This window comes from Cervus elaphus, chromosome 4 (assembly GCF_910594005.1).
Source record: "Cervus elaphus chromosome 4, mCerEla1.1, whole genome shotgun sequence".
NCBI classification, from domain to species: domain Eukaryota; kingdom Metazoa; phylum Chordata; class Mammalia; order Artiodactyla; family Cervidae; genus Cervus; species Cervus elaphus.
The window spans coordinates 60,170,172-60,189,331 of NC_057818.1; the positions used below are offsets into that span (position 1 = coordinate 60,170,172).

A 19,160-nucleotide genomic window follows, 5' to 3' on the forward strand; every position below is an offset into this window, starting at 1 on the left:
GTATAATCACAGCAGCTTGCTTCCCAACTGTCAGCCCCTTTGTGCTCATGAGCCATAACTCCAGTGTACACAGGCTCTATTTGGCCTGGGTAAGAAATGCAAAGTCCTCTAGTATTATGAGAAAAGTGTGAATTTTATTTATTCCTATAATGATCTATTGCCAGTTCATTTATTCACCCTCAGAATCCTAATTTAAATTTTGTATCTCAAGATATTATTATACCAGACATGCCAAGCATCTTCTTCAATATAAAGACCAATTGAAATATATTGTCATGAAATATGAATATATCAATGAAATTTTCTTGTGGAAAAGGAGTTCAGATTTATGCAATAAACAACAAGTCTTGAAATGATGTGCATATTATAAAGTGGTCAAATGTGTCACTTTCAGTCTAACAAGACAAATTTCCCAGAAATGAAGTAGGTATTGAATTATAGATAAAATTATACAAGAAAATGGACCAGTGTGTACAGTCGTCAGAAATAAATCTGAAGAAATTCATGTTCTCGCAGAGTAAAGAATACCCTGGTTATCACTCAATGGTAAAATCAGGTAAGAGTTTGGGAGCCAGTTACAAGCTTATAGTTAACATGGTTAAGAGAGATGGCAGTATTTATTAGAAAGAGTCTTGCAGGGAGATTAGCACATTAAAATATTTTCATGTAGAAATGAGAAGCTTGAAGTGAAGTACAATAAAAAACACATCGAAAGAAAACTATATTTCAGCAGATTTTTCAAACTGAAATATATTTGTCACATAACATTGTGTAAATTTAAAGTGTAAGATTTGGAAATTTGTTACATGTAAATATTGTAATATGACTGCCATTACAACCACATATCACAACGTAGAACTCTTCTTTTATGTTAAGTTTTTCATTGAATTATAGTTGATTTATAGTATTATAGTAGTGCAGAGGTACAACATTGTGGTTCAATATATAGTTTATATTTTGTTTAAAGCTATTATGACCTATTGGCCATATTCCCTATGCTGTAAAGTATGTCCTTGTAGTTTATTTATTTTACACATAGTAGTGTGTACTTCTGAATCTTTACTCTGTCTTGCCCCTTCCCACTTTGTCTCCCCACTGGTAAACACTAGTTTATTTTCTATATGCAAGAGTCTTTTTCTACATCATTATTTTCATCCATTTGTACTAGATTTAAATTGCATATGTCAAGTGATAATATACAGTATTTGTCTTTCTCTGTCTGTCTTAATTCACTAAACAGAATGATATCCAGGTCCATCTATGTTAGAAGCAGCAAAACTTTATTCTTAAGGGGTGAGAAATATTCCATTGTGTGTGTGTGTGTGTGTGTGTGTGCATGCGTGTGTGTGTGTGTGTGTATACTGAATTCATTAGTTAGTTTTCTGGTGGATACTTTAGGGTTTTCTATATAAAGTATCGTTTGTCTATAGTAGTGACAGTGTTACTTCTTCTCTTAGGTGTTGGATGTCTCTTATTATACTTTTGTCCAAATGCTGTGGCTAGGACCTCCACACTGTTAAACCAGAGTGGCAAGAGTGAGCATCCTTCTCTTGGGCCTGATTTTAGAGGAAAGAGCTTTCAGATATCCACCTCTGTAGATTTGTCATAAATAACCTTTATTATGTTGAGATGTATTTTCTCTATGCCCATTTTTCTGAGAGTATGTACCATGAATGGGTGTTAGACTTTGTCAATGCTTTTTCTACATCTGTTGACACAATCTTGTGTTTCTCTTCCTTTTTTTAATGTGGTGCATCACATGGACTGATTTGTGGTTTTTTAACCATCCTTGCATCTCTGGAAGAATGCTACGTGACAATCATTTATGATACCTTTTATAGATTGTTGAATTCTGTCTGCTAATATTTTCTTGAAAATTTTCTCAACCATATTCATCAAGAAAGTGACCTGTAATTTTCTGTAATGTCTCATTATAGTACTGATATCAGTGTACAGATAGCCTGATTGAAAAAAAAAAAAATTTAAGAGTGTTCTCTCCTCTTCAATTTTTGGGAATAGTTTAAGAAGGATAGATGTTATTTATTAAAATGTTTAATAGGATCACATGTAATACCTTCAGGTCCTGCACATTCTTTTTTGATTCAGTTTAGTTCAGTTCAGTCGCTCACTCGTGTCCGACTCTTTGTGACCCCATGAACTGCAGTACACTGGGCCTCCCTGTCCATCACCAACTCCCAGAGTTTTTCCAAACTCATGTCCATTGAGTTGGTGATGCCATCCATCCAACATCTCATCCTCTCACCCCCTTCTCCTCCCACCTTCAATGTTTCCCAGCATCAGGGTCTTTTCCAATGAGTCAGCTCTTCACATCAGGTGGCCAAAGTATTGGAGTCTCAGGTTGAACATCAGTCCTTCCAATGAATATTCAGGACTGATTTCCTTTAAGATGGACTTGTTGGATCTCCATGCAGGCCATGGGGCTCTCAAGAGTCTTCTCCAACACCACAGTTCAAAAGAATCCATTCTTCTGTGCTCAGGTTTCTTTATAGTCCAACTCTCACATGCATACATGACTACTGGAAAAACCATAGCCTTGACTAGATGGACCTTTGTTGGCAAAGTAATGTCTCTGCTTTTGATTATGCTGCCTAGGTTCATCATAACTTATGGAACCAGTAAGAGACTTTATTTGTGGGACTCCAATATCACTGAAGTTGGTGATTACAGCCATGAAATTAAGAGACGCTTGCTCCTTGGAAATAAAGTTATGACCAACCTAGACAGCATATTAAAAAGCAGAGACATTACTTTGCAAAGGTCTATCTAGTCAAGGCTATGCTTTTTCTAGTAGTCATGTATGGATCTGAGAGTTGGATGTAAAGAAGCTGAGCGCTGAGGAATTGATGCTTTTGAGCTGTGGTGTTGAAGAAAACTCTTGAGACTCCCTTAGACTGCAAGGAGATCCAACCAGTCTATCCTAAAGCAAATCCACCCTGAATATTCATGGGAAGAACTGATGCTGGCTGAAACCCCAATATTTTGCCCCTGATGAGAAGAACTGACTCATTTGAAAAGACCATTATGCTGGGAAGGATTGAAGGCAGGAGGAGAAGGGGACAATAGAGGTTAAGATGGTTGGATGGCATCACCGACTCTATGGACATCAGTTTGAATAAGCTCCAGGAGTTGGTGATGGACAGGGAAGTCTCAGATGGTGCAATCCATGGGGTCACAAAGAATTGGTCAAAAGATAAGGCCACTAAAAATTGTGAAGGCATATCCCCTTACACTAGCTTCTTCCTCATAAGAAACCATCACAGGAGGTAAAGAATGCTCATAGTGTTGAAAACATATTGATAATGATATAAATAATAAACAGTTCTCCTCCCATGGATGTGACATCATCTGGGTAGTCATGTTATACTACATGGCAAGTGGACTTTTCAGGTCCATTAAGTTTACTCGTGAGTTGATTTAAGATAGGGAATTTTCCCTAATATCAGTGGGCCCAATGTAATTAGTTCAGTAGTTGCTCAGTCACGTCCAACTCTTTGTGGGGCCACGGACTGCAGCATGCCAGGCTTCCCTGTCCAGCACCACCTGCCGGAGCTTGCTCAAAGTCATGTCCATCAAGTCAGTGATGCCATCCAAGCATCTCATCCTGTCGTCCCCTTCTCCTGCCTTCAATCCTTCGCGGCATCAGGGTCCTTTCCAATGAGTCCATTCTTCATCAAGTGGCCAAACTATTGGTGCTTCAGCTTAAGCATCAGGCCTTCCAGTGAATATTCAGGACTGATTTCCATTAGGACTGACTGGTCGGATCTCTGTGTAGTTCAAGGGACTCTCAAGAGTCCTCTCCAACACCACAGTTCAAAAGCATCAATTCTTCTGTGCTCTGCTTTTTTGTGGTCCTAGTCTCACATCCGTCCACCACTACAGGAAAAACCATAGCCTTGACTAGATGGACCGTTGTCAGCAAAGTAATATCTCTGCTTTTCAATATGCTATCTAAGTTGATCATAACTTTTCTTTAAAGCAGCAAGCATCTTTTAATTTCATGGCTGCATGAACACCTGCAGTGATTTTGGAGACCAAGGAAATAAATTCTGTCACTGTTTCCATTGTTTCCCCATCTATTTTACGTGAAATCATGGGACCAGATGCCATGATCTTTGTGTTTCAAATCTTGAGTTTTAAGCCAGTTTTTTCACTCTCGTCTTTCATATTCATCTGGAGGTTCTGTAGTTACTCTTCACTTTCTGCCATAAGGGTGGTGTCACCTGCATATCTGAAGTTGCTGACATTTCTCCTGGCAATCCTGACACCAGCTTGTGCTTCATCCAGCCTGGCATTTCGCATGATGTACTCTGCATATAAGTTAAATAAGCAGAGCAACAATATACAGCCTTGACGTACTCCTTTCCCAATTTGGAACCAGTCCATGGTTCCATGTCTGTTCTATTAGTTCTTGACCTGCATGCAGACTTCACAAGAGGCAGGTCAGATGGTCTGGTACTCTTATCTCCTGAATAATTTTCCACAGTTTATTGTAATCCACACAAAGGCTTTGTTGTAGCCAATAAGGCATAAGTAGATGTTTTTCTAGAACTCTCTTGCTCTTTTGATGATCCAGTGATGTTGGTAATTTGATCTCTGGCTCCTCTGCCTTTTCTAAATCCAGCTTGTACATCTGGAAGTTCTTGGTTCACATACTGTTGAAGCTTGACTTTGAGAATTTTGATCATTACTTTGCTAGCCTGTGAGATGAGTGCAATAGTGTGGTAGTTTGAACACTCTTTGGCATTGCCTTTCTTTGGGATTGGAATGAAAACAGACCTTTCCCAGTCCCGTGGCCACTGCTGAGTTTTCCAAATTTGCTTTCATATTGAGAGCAGCATGTTCACAGCGTCATCTATTAGGACTTGAAATAGTGATAGGTTGTTGCTGAATGATAAGACGCCAGGATTCTTGGCCTCCGGAGGAGATTAATTCAATCCGGGGCCAGAGATGAGGCTGGATCACTCAGAGCTTTTGTGTAATAAGTTTTCTTAAAGTATAAGGGAGATAGAGAAAGCTTCTGACACAGGCATCAGAAGGGGGCAGAAAGAGTACCCCCCTGCTAGTCTTCAGCTGGATGTTATATAGTCACTAGCAGTCTTTTAATGAAATGAAATGATGTCCTAAAACTCAGAATAGCACAAGGCCCCTCATCCATAAACTGCATTTTGTGATAATCTTGGCACCAGATAATTCATCCCAGGCCATAAAATGATTGACTTGAATCTTGTAGAAGGGCAGATTACCATACAAAGATTTTCATTTACATAGATTAGGGGAACAATATCTGAGTATAACATACTGGTTTGTCAAGTAGGTTCTGAGCCACTTGGCGGATTGAAGACAGAGTCTGGGGTACATTAACATAGGTGAAGACAAACATTTCCATAAGAAAACTGTATTGGTTGACTCAAGGTTTGAGAATAGTTAGCTTCAGGTGAAACCAGGTGTCATGGCACACAGCATTTTAAGAGAAGCCACCTTTTAAATTTTTATAGAGAAGGAAAAAAATATCACCAGGATGTTTCCTCCTGCCTCTTAAGAGAGATAAAAATGTCTGGCACTTGCAGCCTATTTCCTCCATTTGAGGACCCCTGGCCTTCCGGCCTGTTGCCCTCTCAATAGCTCATCTGGAATTCCTTTACCTCCACTAGCTTCCTTGATCCTGATGCTTCTTAAGGCCCATTGACTTCAGACTCCAGGATGTCTGGCTCTAGGTGAGTGTGAGTGATCACACCATTGTGGTTATCTGGGTGAGGAGATTTTTTTGTATAGTCTTCTGTGTATTCTTGCCACCTCTTCTTAATATCTTCTAGTTCTGTTAGGTCCATACCATTTCTGTCCTTTACTGTGCCCATCTCTGCATGAAATATTCCCTTGGTATCTCCAATTTTATTGAAGAGATATCTACACTTTCTCATTCTATTGGTTTCCTCTATTTCTTGGCATTGATAGTTGAGGAAGGCTTTTTATCTCTCATTGTTATTCCCTGGAAGCCTGCATTCAGATGGGTATAACTTTCCTTTTCTCCTTTTCATTTCTCTTCTCTTTTTTTCTCAGCTAATTGTAAGGCCTCCTCAGACAACCATGTTTTTTTTTTTTTTTTTGCATTTCTTTTTCTTGGGGGTGTTCTCCTCTACAATGTCACCTACCTCTGTCCACAGTTCTTCAGGCACTCAGTCTAGCAGATCTATTCACATGAAGCTGTTTGTCACTTCCACTGTATAAGTGTAACAGATTTGATTGAGGTCATACCTGAATGGTTAGTGGTTTTCCCTACTTTCTTCAATTTCAGTCTGAATTTGGCAATAAGAAGTTCATGATCTGAGCCACAGTCAGCTCCTGGTCTTGTTTTTGCTGACTGCATAGAGCATCTCCATCTTTGGCCGCAAAGAATATAATCAATCTGATTTTGGTGTTGAGCATCTGCTGATGTTCATCAGCTGTAGAGATGTCTCTTGTGTTGTTGAAAGTGGGTGTTTGCTATGAACAGTGTGTTATCTTGGCAACACATTTGTTAGCCTTTGCCCTGCTTCATTTTGTACCTCAAGGCCAAAGTTGCCTGTTACTCCAGGTATCTCTTGATTTCCTACCCTTGTATTCCAGTCCCCTATGATAAAAAGGACATCTTTTTTGGTGTTAGTTCTAGAAGGTCTTGTAGGTCTTCATTGAACCATTCAACTTGAGCTTCCTCAGCATTGATGGTTGGGGCATTGACCTGGATTACTGTGATATTGCATGCTTTGCCTTGGAGACAAACAGAGATCATTCTGTCACTTTTGAGATTACACCCAAATACTGCACTTTGGCCTCTTTTGCTAACTATGAGGCTTACTCCATTTCTTCTAATGGATTCTTGCACATAGTAGTACATATAATGGTCATTTAAATTAAATTTGCCCGTTACAGCCCATTTTAATTCACTGATTCCTAAAATGTCAATGTTCACTCCTCCCATCTCCTATTTGACCACTTCCAATGTACCTTGATTCATGGATCTAACATTCCAGGTTCCTATGCAATACTGTTCTTTGAAGCATTGGACTTTACTTCCATCACCAGTCACATCCACAGCTGGGCATTGTTTTACTTTGGCTCCGTCACTTTGTTCTTTATCGAGTTATTTCTTCTCACTCTTCTCCGGGAGCTGGACAGCCTCATGTAAATCCGTGAAGTCAAATCACGCCCTCACACCATACAGAAAAATAAACTCAACATGGCTCCAAGAGTTAAACAGAATATATGACACCATAAAACTGCTAGAAGAGAACATAGGCAACACTTTCTCCGACATAAATTGCAGGATCACCCTTGGAGTCCCAGGATCAAACAGATAGACTCTTATAGTTTCTATTACATTTATGTTTGCCTTCATAAAATACAACAGCCTGGGAGGTTTAGATATAGATAGTTTTCCCAGTTTTTCACAGTTATGGAGGCTAGAAGTACATGATCAAGTTGTCAGTGTGTTTGCTTTTTGTGAAGCGTCCTACTTACATTTCAGATTTCTTTTCAATTTTGCACTGATGCACTGGGTTTTAGTGGCATATTGTTTCCTCTCCAGGATGCTCCTGAATTAAGTACTTGATAAACTAATTGAGCCATCAGATCTACATGCTTTGATTCATAACTGTTTTCAAACCATCACACTTTTTTCTATTTATTTGTTCGGCACCCAATTCCTATCACAGGGTTCAATAATAATAAAGTATATTTCCCACAAAATTTCCATAATAAGTGGCATTGAATTATGAAAATGAGTCTAAATTGATACAAGTTGTTCTTATATCAATGAGTTCTTGATGATGTTCCTTCTTTTCCTCTTGTCTCTTCAAATATACTTCCCAGGTATTTTGTCTCATTCCATTTCTTTACCAATACTTTCATTGACGGTTCCATTCAATGGTTGAAGGTGAGGAAAGTACTAGTATTAGGGCAGAGACTCATCTCAGGGAAGTGAAGAATCCAGAGGGACACACATGTTTTGTGTCAGTCCCTAATGTGTGTGATTTCAGCATTTCTTTCTCGTGAGACCATCACCTTCACGGATCATGGAAAAGAAAATGCCTGTCAAGTACAGCCAGTTGTCTCCTAAGGCTGCTAACTAGAAACTTGTAATTGTCTCCAGTAATTCACAACTGAGAGAAAAGTTCCCATAAATGTTCTCAGCTCCCAAGCCTGCATTCCCATCGCTGCTACAGGTGAAAGGATAATTGCTGTTTTGACGGGAGGGGAGGGGAGGGGAGGACAGTGTCTCAAACCCATTTATCAGGATCTGGCTGCCTCCCTCCCACACACATACTGGGTATAATGACCATCCCACCGAGCCCTTGTCCTGGCAGCTGGAAGGTATGTTCGTTGTACTTTTGACTGAGCAGCAGAGTCTGTGAGAGAAAGGCAGATCAAGATTCTGGGTAAATGATCACATCAGAAACTGACACCAAAACCAGTTTTTTGACATTCTAACAAATCTAGTATGTCAGTTTATGAGAGACATGAGAATCCACTTGACAAGTGCCAAATTTTCCTCTGTGTCTTGTATGTTAATGTCAACTGAAAATATTAATTCATTGCTAATATATTCACTGGGCTCAGACAATAACATACTGATTCAGCATATGAATGGACAATAATAATTTGTTTTGTCTTAAACTGTTTTATCACATGCTAGTGTTTTATGCCCTAATGTTTATTGCCTACATATGATTATTCAAACATTTCTATAATACATGTTATTTTAGTTGTGTTTCTGTAAAGGGAACAAAAGAGTCTTTCTGTTGCCATCCTCACAGTGAGACATTCTCATCTTCATGACATTGCCTTTTCGTGAGGCAGGCTCCTGCTCTATTCTAATGTCAGCAGTGATGATCATGTGTTAAGATGCTAAGACTTAATTCGTAATACGTGGTACCATAGAATAAAGCTTTACAAATATATGGAATCATTTTAATTGAAAATTAAAAGATACCACAGGTCTACAAACAGAAAAGCTATGAAATCAAAATCCAATATAAATCTGGTTTATTATATGCCTGCAAGTAACTGGCTGTTTGGCATGGCTGGTGATCAGTGCACTCTCTTTTTTGTTTTTGGCCGTGCATCAAAGTTCATGAGATCTTAGATCCTGGACCAGGGATTGAACTTGGACCCTCTGTGGTGGAAGGCAGGGTCTCAATCATTTAAGCACCTGGGGTGTTCCTCAAACCACTGTCTTGAGTATCCCAATGGGATTCAGTCCTCACTCTGCACTAAGAAGCAGGTTTGACAAGTACTTAACCTGTCTGGGGGTAGGTTGCACTCCTCTGTATAATTAAGGTCCCTTCAATTCCTGCCTAATGAATTTGTGAAGAATGAAGAAGTGATTACATGAGTATTTTCAGTGATTAACTTTGCATATTAGTTCTCTTTAAATATTATACATGAAATCCTTTAAAGGCTGCAGGTAACAGAAACACAAGAAGCAAATATTTCCAAGTGGGAACTATTGTTAAGTGGAGAATATTGGATTTCAGTTGACATGATGCATGTAACCCATGCCTCATATTCCCATGCAGGACATTCTAACTCAAAAGTACCAGTGACTGCAAACTGAAAAGATGGCCAGCAGCTTTTTCATGATAGGCATGATCATCTTAACACAGACCGTGGTTGGAATCCTCGGGAATTTCTCACTACTTTGCAGTTATATCATCCTTCACTTCATGGGTTACAGGTTACGGTCCACAGATTTGATCCTTAAGCACCTGATTGTGGCCAACTCCTTGGTCCTCCTCTGTAAAGGGGTCCCCCAGACAATAGCAGTCTTTGGGTCGAAGCATATCCATGGAGATGCTGGCTGCAAACTTCTCTTCCTTCTGCACAGAGTGGGGAGGGGAGTGTCCATCAGTAGCATCTGCCTCTTGAGTGTCTTTCAGGTGATCGTGATCAGTCCCTGGAACTCCAGGTTGGCAGCGTTGAAAGTAACAGCTCCCAAGTACGTGGTTCTCTCTATTTTCCTGTGTTGGATCCTGCAAATATTGATAAATGTCATTTTTCCTTTCCATGTGACTGGCAAATGGAATGACAAAAACATCACAGAGGAAAGAGTTTATGGCTGCTGTTCTATTGTTATTGACAAAACTGAAGACGCCTTGTATGCAGCATTGCTGTCGTTCCCTGATGTTTTATGTTTGGGGCTCACGCTCTGGGCCGGCAGCTCCATGGTTCTCATCCTGTACAGACATAAGCAGCAGGTCCAGCACATTCGTAGGACTGATGCCTCCTCCAGGTCCTCCCCTGAGTCCAGAGCTACTAAATCCATCCTTCTCCTTGGGAGCACCTTTGTCTACTTTTATATTCTTTCCTCCATCTTTCAAGTTCTTTTGGCTTTTTTTGATCAATCCAACTGGTTCCTTGTGGACATGAGTATAATCACAGCAGCGTGCTTCCCAACTGTCAGCCCCTTTCTGCTCATGAGCCATAACTCCAGTGTACACAGGCTCTATTTGGCCTGGATAAGAAATGCAAAGTCCTCAACTATTATGAGAAAAGTGTGAATTTTATTTATTTCTATAATGATCAGTTGCCACTTCATTTATTCACCCTCAGAATCTTAATTTATATTTTGAATCTCAAGATAATCTTATACCGGACATGCCAAGTATCTTCTTCAATATGAAGACCAAATGAAATATATTGTCATGAAATATGAATATATCAGTGAAGTTTTCTTGTAGAAAAGGAGTTCAGGTTTATGCAATAAACAACAGGCCTTGAAATAATCTGCATATTATGAAGTGTCCAAATATGTTCTTTTAGTCTAACCAAATAATTTTCCAAGAAATGAAAAAAGTATGAAATTATAGATTAAAATATACATGAAAATGGATCAATGTGTACAGTAGTCAGAAATAAAATTGAAGAAATTAATGTCCTTATAGAGTAAACAATACCCTGGTAAGCACTCAAAGGTAAAATCAGGTAAGAGTTTGGGAGCCAGTTAAAAGTTTATAGTTAACATTTTTTTCTTTTTCCTTTATTTATATTAGTTGGAGACTAATTACTTTACAATATTGTGGTGGTTTTTGCCTAACATTAATATGAATCACTCATGGATTTGCATGTGTTTCTCATCCTGAACCCCACTCCCACCTCCCTCCCACCTCCCTCCTAGGGTCATCCTAGGGTACCAGCCCTGAGCACTTGTCTCATGCATCAAACCTGGACTGGCAATCTGTTTCACAGTTGATAACATACATGTTTCAATGCTATTCTCTCAGATCATCCCACCCTCACCTTCTCCCACAGAGTCCAAAAGTCTGTTCTATACATCTGTGTCTCTTTTTCTCTCTTGCATATAGAGTTATCACCACCATGTTTCTAAATTCCATATACCTGCCTTTGTATACTGTATTGGTGATTTTCTTTCTGGCTTACTTCATTCTGTATAATGGGCTCCAGTTTCATCCACCTCATTAGAACTGATTTAAATGTTAACAGAGATGGCATTATTTATTAGAAAGAATCTTGCAGGGAGATTAGCACATTAAAATATTTTCATGTAGAAATGAGAAGCTTGAAGTGAAGTACAATAAAAAACATGCCAAAAGAAAACTATATTTCAGCAGATTTTTCAAACTGAAATATATTTGACACATAACATTGTGTAAATTTAAAGATTTGGTAATTTGTTACATGTAAATATTGTAATATGACTGCCATTACAACCACATATCACAACGTAGAACTCTTCATTATATTAAATTTTTCATTGAATTATAGTTGATTTACAGTATTATGGTAGTGGCAGAGGTAGAACACTGTGGTTCAATATATAGGTTATAATTTGTTTTAAGCTATTATGAACTATTGGCCATATTCCCTGTGCTGTAAAGTATGTCCTTGTAGTTTATTTATTTTATACATAGTAGTGTGTACTTCTGAATCTTTACTCTGTCTTGCCCCTTCCCACTTTCTCTCTGCACTGGTAAAGACTTGTTTATTCTCTATGTGCTAGAGTCTTTTTCTACTCCATTATTTTCATCCATTTGTACTAGTTTTAGATTGCATGTGTCAGGTGATAATATACAGTATTTGTCTTTCTCTGTCTGATTTAATTCACTAAACAGAATGATATCCAGGTCCATCTACATTAGAAGCTGAAAACTTTTATTCTTAAGGGGTGAGGAATATTCCATTGTGTGTGTGTGTGTGTGTGTGTGTGTGTGTGTGTGTGTGTGTGTGTGTGTGTACTGAATTCGTTAGTTAGTTTTCTGGTGGAGATATTAGGGTTTTCTATATAAAGTATCATTTCTCTATAGTAGTGACAGTGTTACTTCTTCTCTTAGGCTTTGGATGTCTCTTATTACATTTTTGTTCAAATGCAGTTGCTAGGACCTCCACACTGTTAAACCAGAGTGGCAAAAGTGAGCATCCTTCCCTTGGTCTTGGTTTCAAAGGAAAACACTTTCATATATCCACCTCTATCTCTCTTTCTCGAGATATGGATTGTCTCTTGACCTTTTGACCATCGTTAATTCCTTGTTCCCTTGGTAATAGTTGCTGTATGTTTAGTTTTCTGATCTTTATCATTGTCGAAAGAAATTCCTTGTACAACAGCCTACATATACTCACAAAAAGATCATTAAAGCACCTTTGCTCCATCAGAGCCTACATCCTCGTGCCTTTTTTCTCTCTATATATATATCCATTAAATGACCCCAACAAGTGGCACCCAGAACAGGGACTCTGCTATACGTGGCATTTCAGACGGAGTGACTCAGGGCCTATTGAGGTCAGTAAGTACTAAGACATGGGTCAAATGGTGACAAAGCTCCCTCATTTCTCTGCTTAACTTCAAACGGCAGGAAAGCCCCATCATCTCTCTCCTTTACTTCACCATTTGTTTAAAGCTCAGGGACTTTTGGTTTTGCACCAACAAATAGAGGCTTGCCTTTAAACAATGGTTAAATATAATCCTTGGTTCCCTGATAAAGACAGTTTTGATTTAGAAATTTGGCACCAGGTCAAAGAAAATGTTGAATGAGCCACCAAAAACAGATAAAAATATTCCAATTGATTTTTGGCCCTTATGGGCTCTCTTTAATGCTGTAATTCTGCCATTTCAAGGTAACTTCTAGCCCTCCTAATATTCGACATCAGACAGAACACTTATTACATGAATATAAATAAAACGATAAAACTTTACAAAAGGCCCAATTAGAACAACATAAAATATTTCAGAATTTTCCTACAAGCCCTTCCCCGGCTGCTCCAAATGCTCCTCCTCTGTCTGCAGGCACAAATCCAGAAGTCTCTCCTTTGCTAGAACCTAATGATTCTAACAACGAGTCTCCTGAGACACTTTTTTACATCAAAACTGGCAATCCTTTTTTAGATAATAATGATAAGTCCTTAGTACAGACTCATATTTGCAATAAAATCGGAATGTACACACTTTCCTTCATGACAGAAGCTCTCTGAATTACTGGCTTTGCTAACACAAGTCTCTGAACCTGATAGTTTCCCCACCTTTCCAGTTTTAAGAAATCATGATGCTCAAGAGCACATAATACCTCAATATGAAGGTATTAGCTTTTTTTTTGTTTTGTTTTTGTTTTCTTTTTTTTTTTTTTTACAGGCAACAAATGAAAAAGGCTGTAACTGTGTATGGCCCACATTCGCCTTTTACTAAAGAGTTTCTAAATGCTGTGGCATCTTCTATGGGAAACTTTATTCCCTATGATTGGCAAATTCTAGTAAAAGCTCTCCTTATACCAGGAGAATATCTTCAATGGACAATGTGGTTTCATGATATAGCCAGGGATCATGCTAACAAGAATGCCCAAGCTGACACTCCCAAAACAAAATGACTTTTGAAATGTTAACTGACACCAGAAAATTTGATGCCATAGAAGCTCAAATACAATGCCCTTCTTTGCTGCATGAACAATTAAAAACAGTGGCCCTTGAAACTTGGGGTCGAATTACTCCTCAAGTAGAGCCTACAGGTAGCTACACCAAAATATTACAAGGACCTAACGAAAAGTATGCTGATTTTTTAGCTAGATTAGAAACTGCTATTTCCCGTACTGTAATTGGAGGGGAAGTCAAAAGACAGCTAGAGAAATTACTTGTTTATGAGAATGCAAATCAGGAATGTCAAAGAGCTATTGCTCCAATTCATGAGACTGGGACTATTATTGATTATATGAAGACTTGTCTCAATCTAGGATCAGAAACTCAAAAGATGCAAATGCTAGCTGAGACAATGGCTGCTGCCTTTAGAAAGGAAAATGAAGGATGCTTTACAAGTAGAGATAAAAACCATTTAAAAAGGGACTGACCTAAGAAGGTTAATAAACAAACCTCCAAGAATTTGCCCTCACTGCCATAGAGGAATGCATTGGGCCAAAGATTGTAAATCTAAATTTGATAGTGAAGGAAGGACGACTCCAGGAAACACCAAGCAGAGGACCCCCAGGTCCCCTTCAACAAAAACCAGGGGCATATTCCATGTTTTCCCTCAAACCCTCAACATCCGGCAGTGTTGCCATCAATATATCAGCCCTAAATGATTTTCTCCTTTACCCTCAAGCAGTCCATTCTTGAATATCTATCAGACTTTTTGGGCCCCCACCCCCACAAACCTTCAGTCTTTTACTCAGCTGATCTAGTTTGACTTGTAAAGGAATTGCTGTTCACCCTGGAATAATTAATTCAGATTTTAAAGGAGAATTTCAAATCATGATGTCATCTCAGATTCTAAGGCAATTCAAAAAGGAGGACAAAATTGCTCAATTACTTCTTTTGCCTTAGCTAGTTAGTTAAGTTGCTCAGTGGTGTCCAACTTTTTGCGACCCCAAGTATCGCAGCATGCCAGGCCTCCCTGTCCATCACAAACTCCCGGAGTTCACTCAAACTCATGCCCATCAAGTCGGTGATGCCATCCAACCATCTCATCCTCTGTCGTCCCCTTCTCCTCCTGCTCCCAATCCCTCCCAGCATCAGGGTCTTTTCCAATGAGTCAACTCTTCGCATGAGGTGGCCAAAGTATTGGAGTTTCAGCTTCAGCATCAGTCCCTCCAATGAACACCCAGGACCTATCTCCTTCAGGATGGACTGGTTGGATCTCCCTGTAGTCCAAGGGACTCTCAAGAGTCTTCTCCAACATCACAGCTCAAAAGCTTCAATTTTTTGGCACTTAGCTTTCTTCACAGTCCTACTCTCACATCCATACGTGACCACTGGAAAAAGGATAGCCTTGACTACATGGACCTTTCTTGGCAACACATTTCTATTAACTCCTCTAATGATATATGGACAGGCAGATTCAACATTAGAGACCAAAAACAATCCTTATGGACATCATTGATATCTGAATATGCCTGACCAAATATAAATTTCAAAATTAATGGTAAAAATTTTTCTGGTCTCCTTGACACTGGATCTGATATTACTATTATTTCCAAACACTTATGGCCCAAATCATGGCCTGTACAAAAAAGTCTGTTGCCAAGTTGCAGGAATTTCTCAAACCAAAATGCAAGAAGTCTATCAAAGTGTTCAAATATACCCCTGTGAGTGACCAGAAGGCCAACCTGCAACATTAAGACCTTATGTGATAAGTGAGTGAAGTGAAGTCGCTCAGTTGTGTCTGACTCTTTGCCACCCCATGGACTGTAGCCCAACAGGCTCCTCCATCCATGGGATTCTCCAGGCAAGAATATTGGAGTGGGTTGCCATTTCCTTCTCCTTATGTGATAAATGCACCACTTAATCTAATAGGTAAGGAATGACTTATGCAATGGCAAACTCAGATATACATTCCACATTTTTCCTAGGGGCCAATGCTCATTTAACAAACAAAACAATTATTAAAATAACTGGGTAAAATGATGAGCCTATTTGGACAGAGCAATGGCCCCTTATGAAAGATAAATTACAGGCTGCTAAAGAACTTATAGACACACAATTAAAATCAAGACATACTGAGGAATCTTGCTCTCCTTGGAACTCTCTTATTTTTGTTATAAAAAAGAAATCTAACAAATGGCGTCTCTAACAGACCTTACAAAAGTTAATGCATCTATGAAACCTATGGGTGTATTGCAACTAGGGATCCCAACACCTACTACTGTTCCTCAAATTTGGCATATTATTATTGCTGATTTACAAGATTGCTTTTTCAATATACCCCCACACCCTTTAGACCGGGAGAGATTCACTTTCTCTCTCCCTTATCCTAATCATATTGGGTCTCCTAAAAGATTTCAATGGACTATGTTACCTCAATATATGCTTAACAGTCTCACTATTTGTCAAAATTTTGTAGCCAAGGCTTTACACCCAATGTGACAACAATTCCCTCATGTGTATATCATTAGTGATATACTGTGACTATAAGAAAGAAAAATGACATTTTTGACACTGAGTGGCCATGATGTACATTAGAAGCCAGAAAAAACTGATTAAAATAAAATCTATTTTGAAATTACAAAACTGGTTCTTGTTGCACATGCATTTATGAAAAGGTTAACTTGTTAAAATACTTTTTTGAAACTTCAATTCTGCCTGGGAAACAAAAACAGACCTAGGAGAACCCTGAAGCTAACTCTCATCATGTCCTTGAGATACACAGCCCACTCTATCTGGGACTCCAGTCATAAACAAATTGGAAGAACTTAAAAAAAAAAAATTTTTAATTTCAAGTGGAAATCTATCTCTATCCGTCTATCTAAATTTATCTATGTCTCAATGTATGTCTATGTTTTTAGATAATATGAAGTTAAATGAGCTCTATTTAAATTCAGGTTCCTGTGAAGTGAAAAATATTCAATATTAAATATAATGTTTCAGTTCAGTTCAGTTCAGTCGCTCAGTCGTGTCCAACTCTTTGCAACCTGATGAATCTCAGCACGCCAGGCCTCCCTGTCCATCATCAACTCCTAGAGTTTATTCAAACTCATGTCCATGAAGTCGGTGATGCCATCCAGCCATCTCATCCTCTTTCATCCCCTTCTCCTCCCACCCTCAATCTCTCCCACTATCAGGGTTTTTTCCAATGATTCAACTCTTTGCTGGAGGTGGCCAAAATTGGAGTTTCAGTTTCAGCGTCAGTCCTTCCAGTGAACACCCAGGACTGATCTCCTTTAGGATGAACTGGTTGGATCTCCTTGCAGTCCAAGGGACTCTCAAGAGTCTTCTCCAACACCACAGTTCAAAAGCATCAATTTTTCGGTGCTCGGCTTTCTTCACAGTCCAACTCTCACATCCATACATGACCACTGGAAAAAGCATAGCCTTGACTACATGGACCTTTGTTGGCAATGTAATGTCTCTGCTTTTTAATATTCTGTCTAGGTAGGTCATAAGTTTCCTTCCAGGGAGTAAGCGTCTTTTAATTTCATGGCTGCATTCACCATCTGCAGTGATTTTGGAGCCCCCCAAAATAAAGTCTTACACTGTTTCCACTGTTTCCCCACCTATTTTCCATAAAGTGATGGGACCAAATGCCATGATCTTAGTTTTCTGAATGTTGAGCTTTAAGCCAACTTTTTCACCCTCCTCTTTCACTTTCATCAAGAGGCTGAAATAAAACGTAGTGTTTATTTAAATATAAATATAATTTAAATATAATTGTTTGCTAATATATTAAGACATGTCTTAAGTCATCAACATTATATAATACTTTTATTGTGCCTAGGTTTAAGGTAAACTAAATTTGTCAACCAAAAGGTAACTTTATATATATATATATATATATATATATATATTGCTGATGCTAAGTCGCTTCAGTCCTGTCCAACTCTCTGCAACCCCATAGATGGCAGCCCACCAGCTTCCCACATCCTTGGGATTCTCCAGGCATGAACACTGGATTGGGTTGCCATTTCCCTCTCCATATATATAAAAATATATTATATATATATAAATATAATATATATATATTTATAAATGAGATGAAAACTTTTAGATAAACTCTATTAAAAGAAATAATCTATTATTATAATCTAAAATAATCTCTTAGGATTGGGAGAACTTAAATTTCTAGAGTTATACTAAACTAAATAATAAAAATTCAATAAATAGCTAGGTCATTTCCAAATAAAATAAGATTTTAAAACATAAATTACTGACCACTAACTTCCTCTTACAGAACATTTTTCTTACAGAAAACTTAAAGAGGTTTGCACTATTAATAAATATATAAATATGTTATATTATAATAAATATATTGTTTAAATATAATTGTATGAATATACATGTGCGTATATATTTACATATATCTAAATAAATATATATTATAATATATAATATAATAAATATATTCAACAATCTGTAAAATGCTAATATACAACACAGTTCATGGTTGCTAAAGAAAAATAAGATATATATTTTTAATAAAAGATATAAGGAATGATGAATGGAATGATGAATAGAAAAATATAAAAAATATTTATGGCAAATGCATATACCTCATTGCCCTGAACTTTCATCTTCTTGCTTCTTACATGTCTCGGTCAATACAAATTCTTCTTTTATATGGGCAACACCTCTCCAAGGTGAAGCTACACGACATGTTATAACCCACATTTTAGCTTACTTTGCAATAATGAGAACACCTAATTCTATAAAAGCAGACAATGGCCCTGCCTATATTTCTAGACAGTTCACAGAGTTTTTAATTTCATTCTTTATTAAACACTTTGCAGACATTCCTTGTAATCCACAAACACGAGATATAGTTAAACAGACACATGACACAAAGAAACTACAATTTTTTTTTAAACAGGAGGAAATGCATAGGAACACTTCTATCTTCCTTATCTAGAGCAGACTCTACTAGATTCCAACACAATATGTTCTTTAAGCCTATAACTATTGTTAATGTAGCTTTATTTTTTTTGAATGTTTTTTAACTTACTGCAAGGAGATATTTTGACAAAAGCAGAAAAACATTAGGAGACATTAAAGGACACGTCCCTTCCTCGTCCCATTTGGTATCAAAATGGGTTAACTAATCAATCAAAATCTAGAAAACTAATCTTACAGGGAAACGGGTATGCTTCTATTTCTCCAGATGGATCCAACGAACTCACATGGCTTCCTCTTCGGAAGATTCGACCTAAGGGGGCCCCCAACATTCAAACTAGAGATGAAAC

At 38.1% G+C, this 19,160-nt stretch overlaps 1 protein-coding gene across 1 annotated transcript; it reads left to right on the plus strand.

The window, feature by feature from the left end:
* The first annotated feature begins 9,614 nt into the window (after window positions 1-9,614).
* On the plus strand, window positions 9,615-10,553 carry LOC122692831 (vomeronasal type-1 receptor 4-like). Its single transcript, XM_043900645.1, has one exon. The coding sequence runs from the start codon at window positions 9,615-9,617 to the stop codon at window positions 10,551-10,553; it is 939 nt and encodes a 312-aa protein (XP_043756580.1).
* The last annotated feature ends 8,607 nt before the right edge of the window (window positions 10,554-19,160 follow it).

Excerpts from the sequence above, each read along its gene's own strand:
- LOC122692831 (XM_043900645.1), top strand. The coding sequence starts at position 9,615 with ATGGCCAGCAGCTTTTTCATGATAGGCATGATCATCTTAACACAGACC.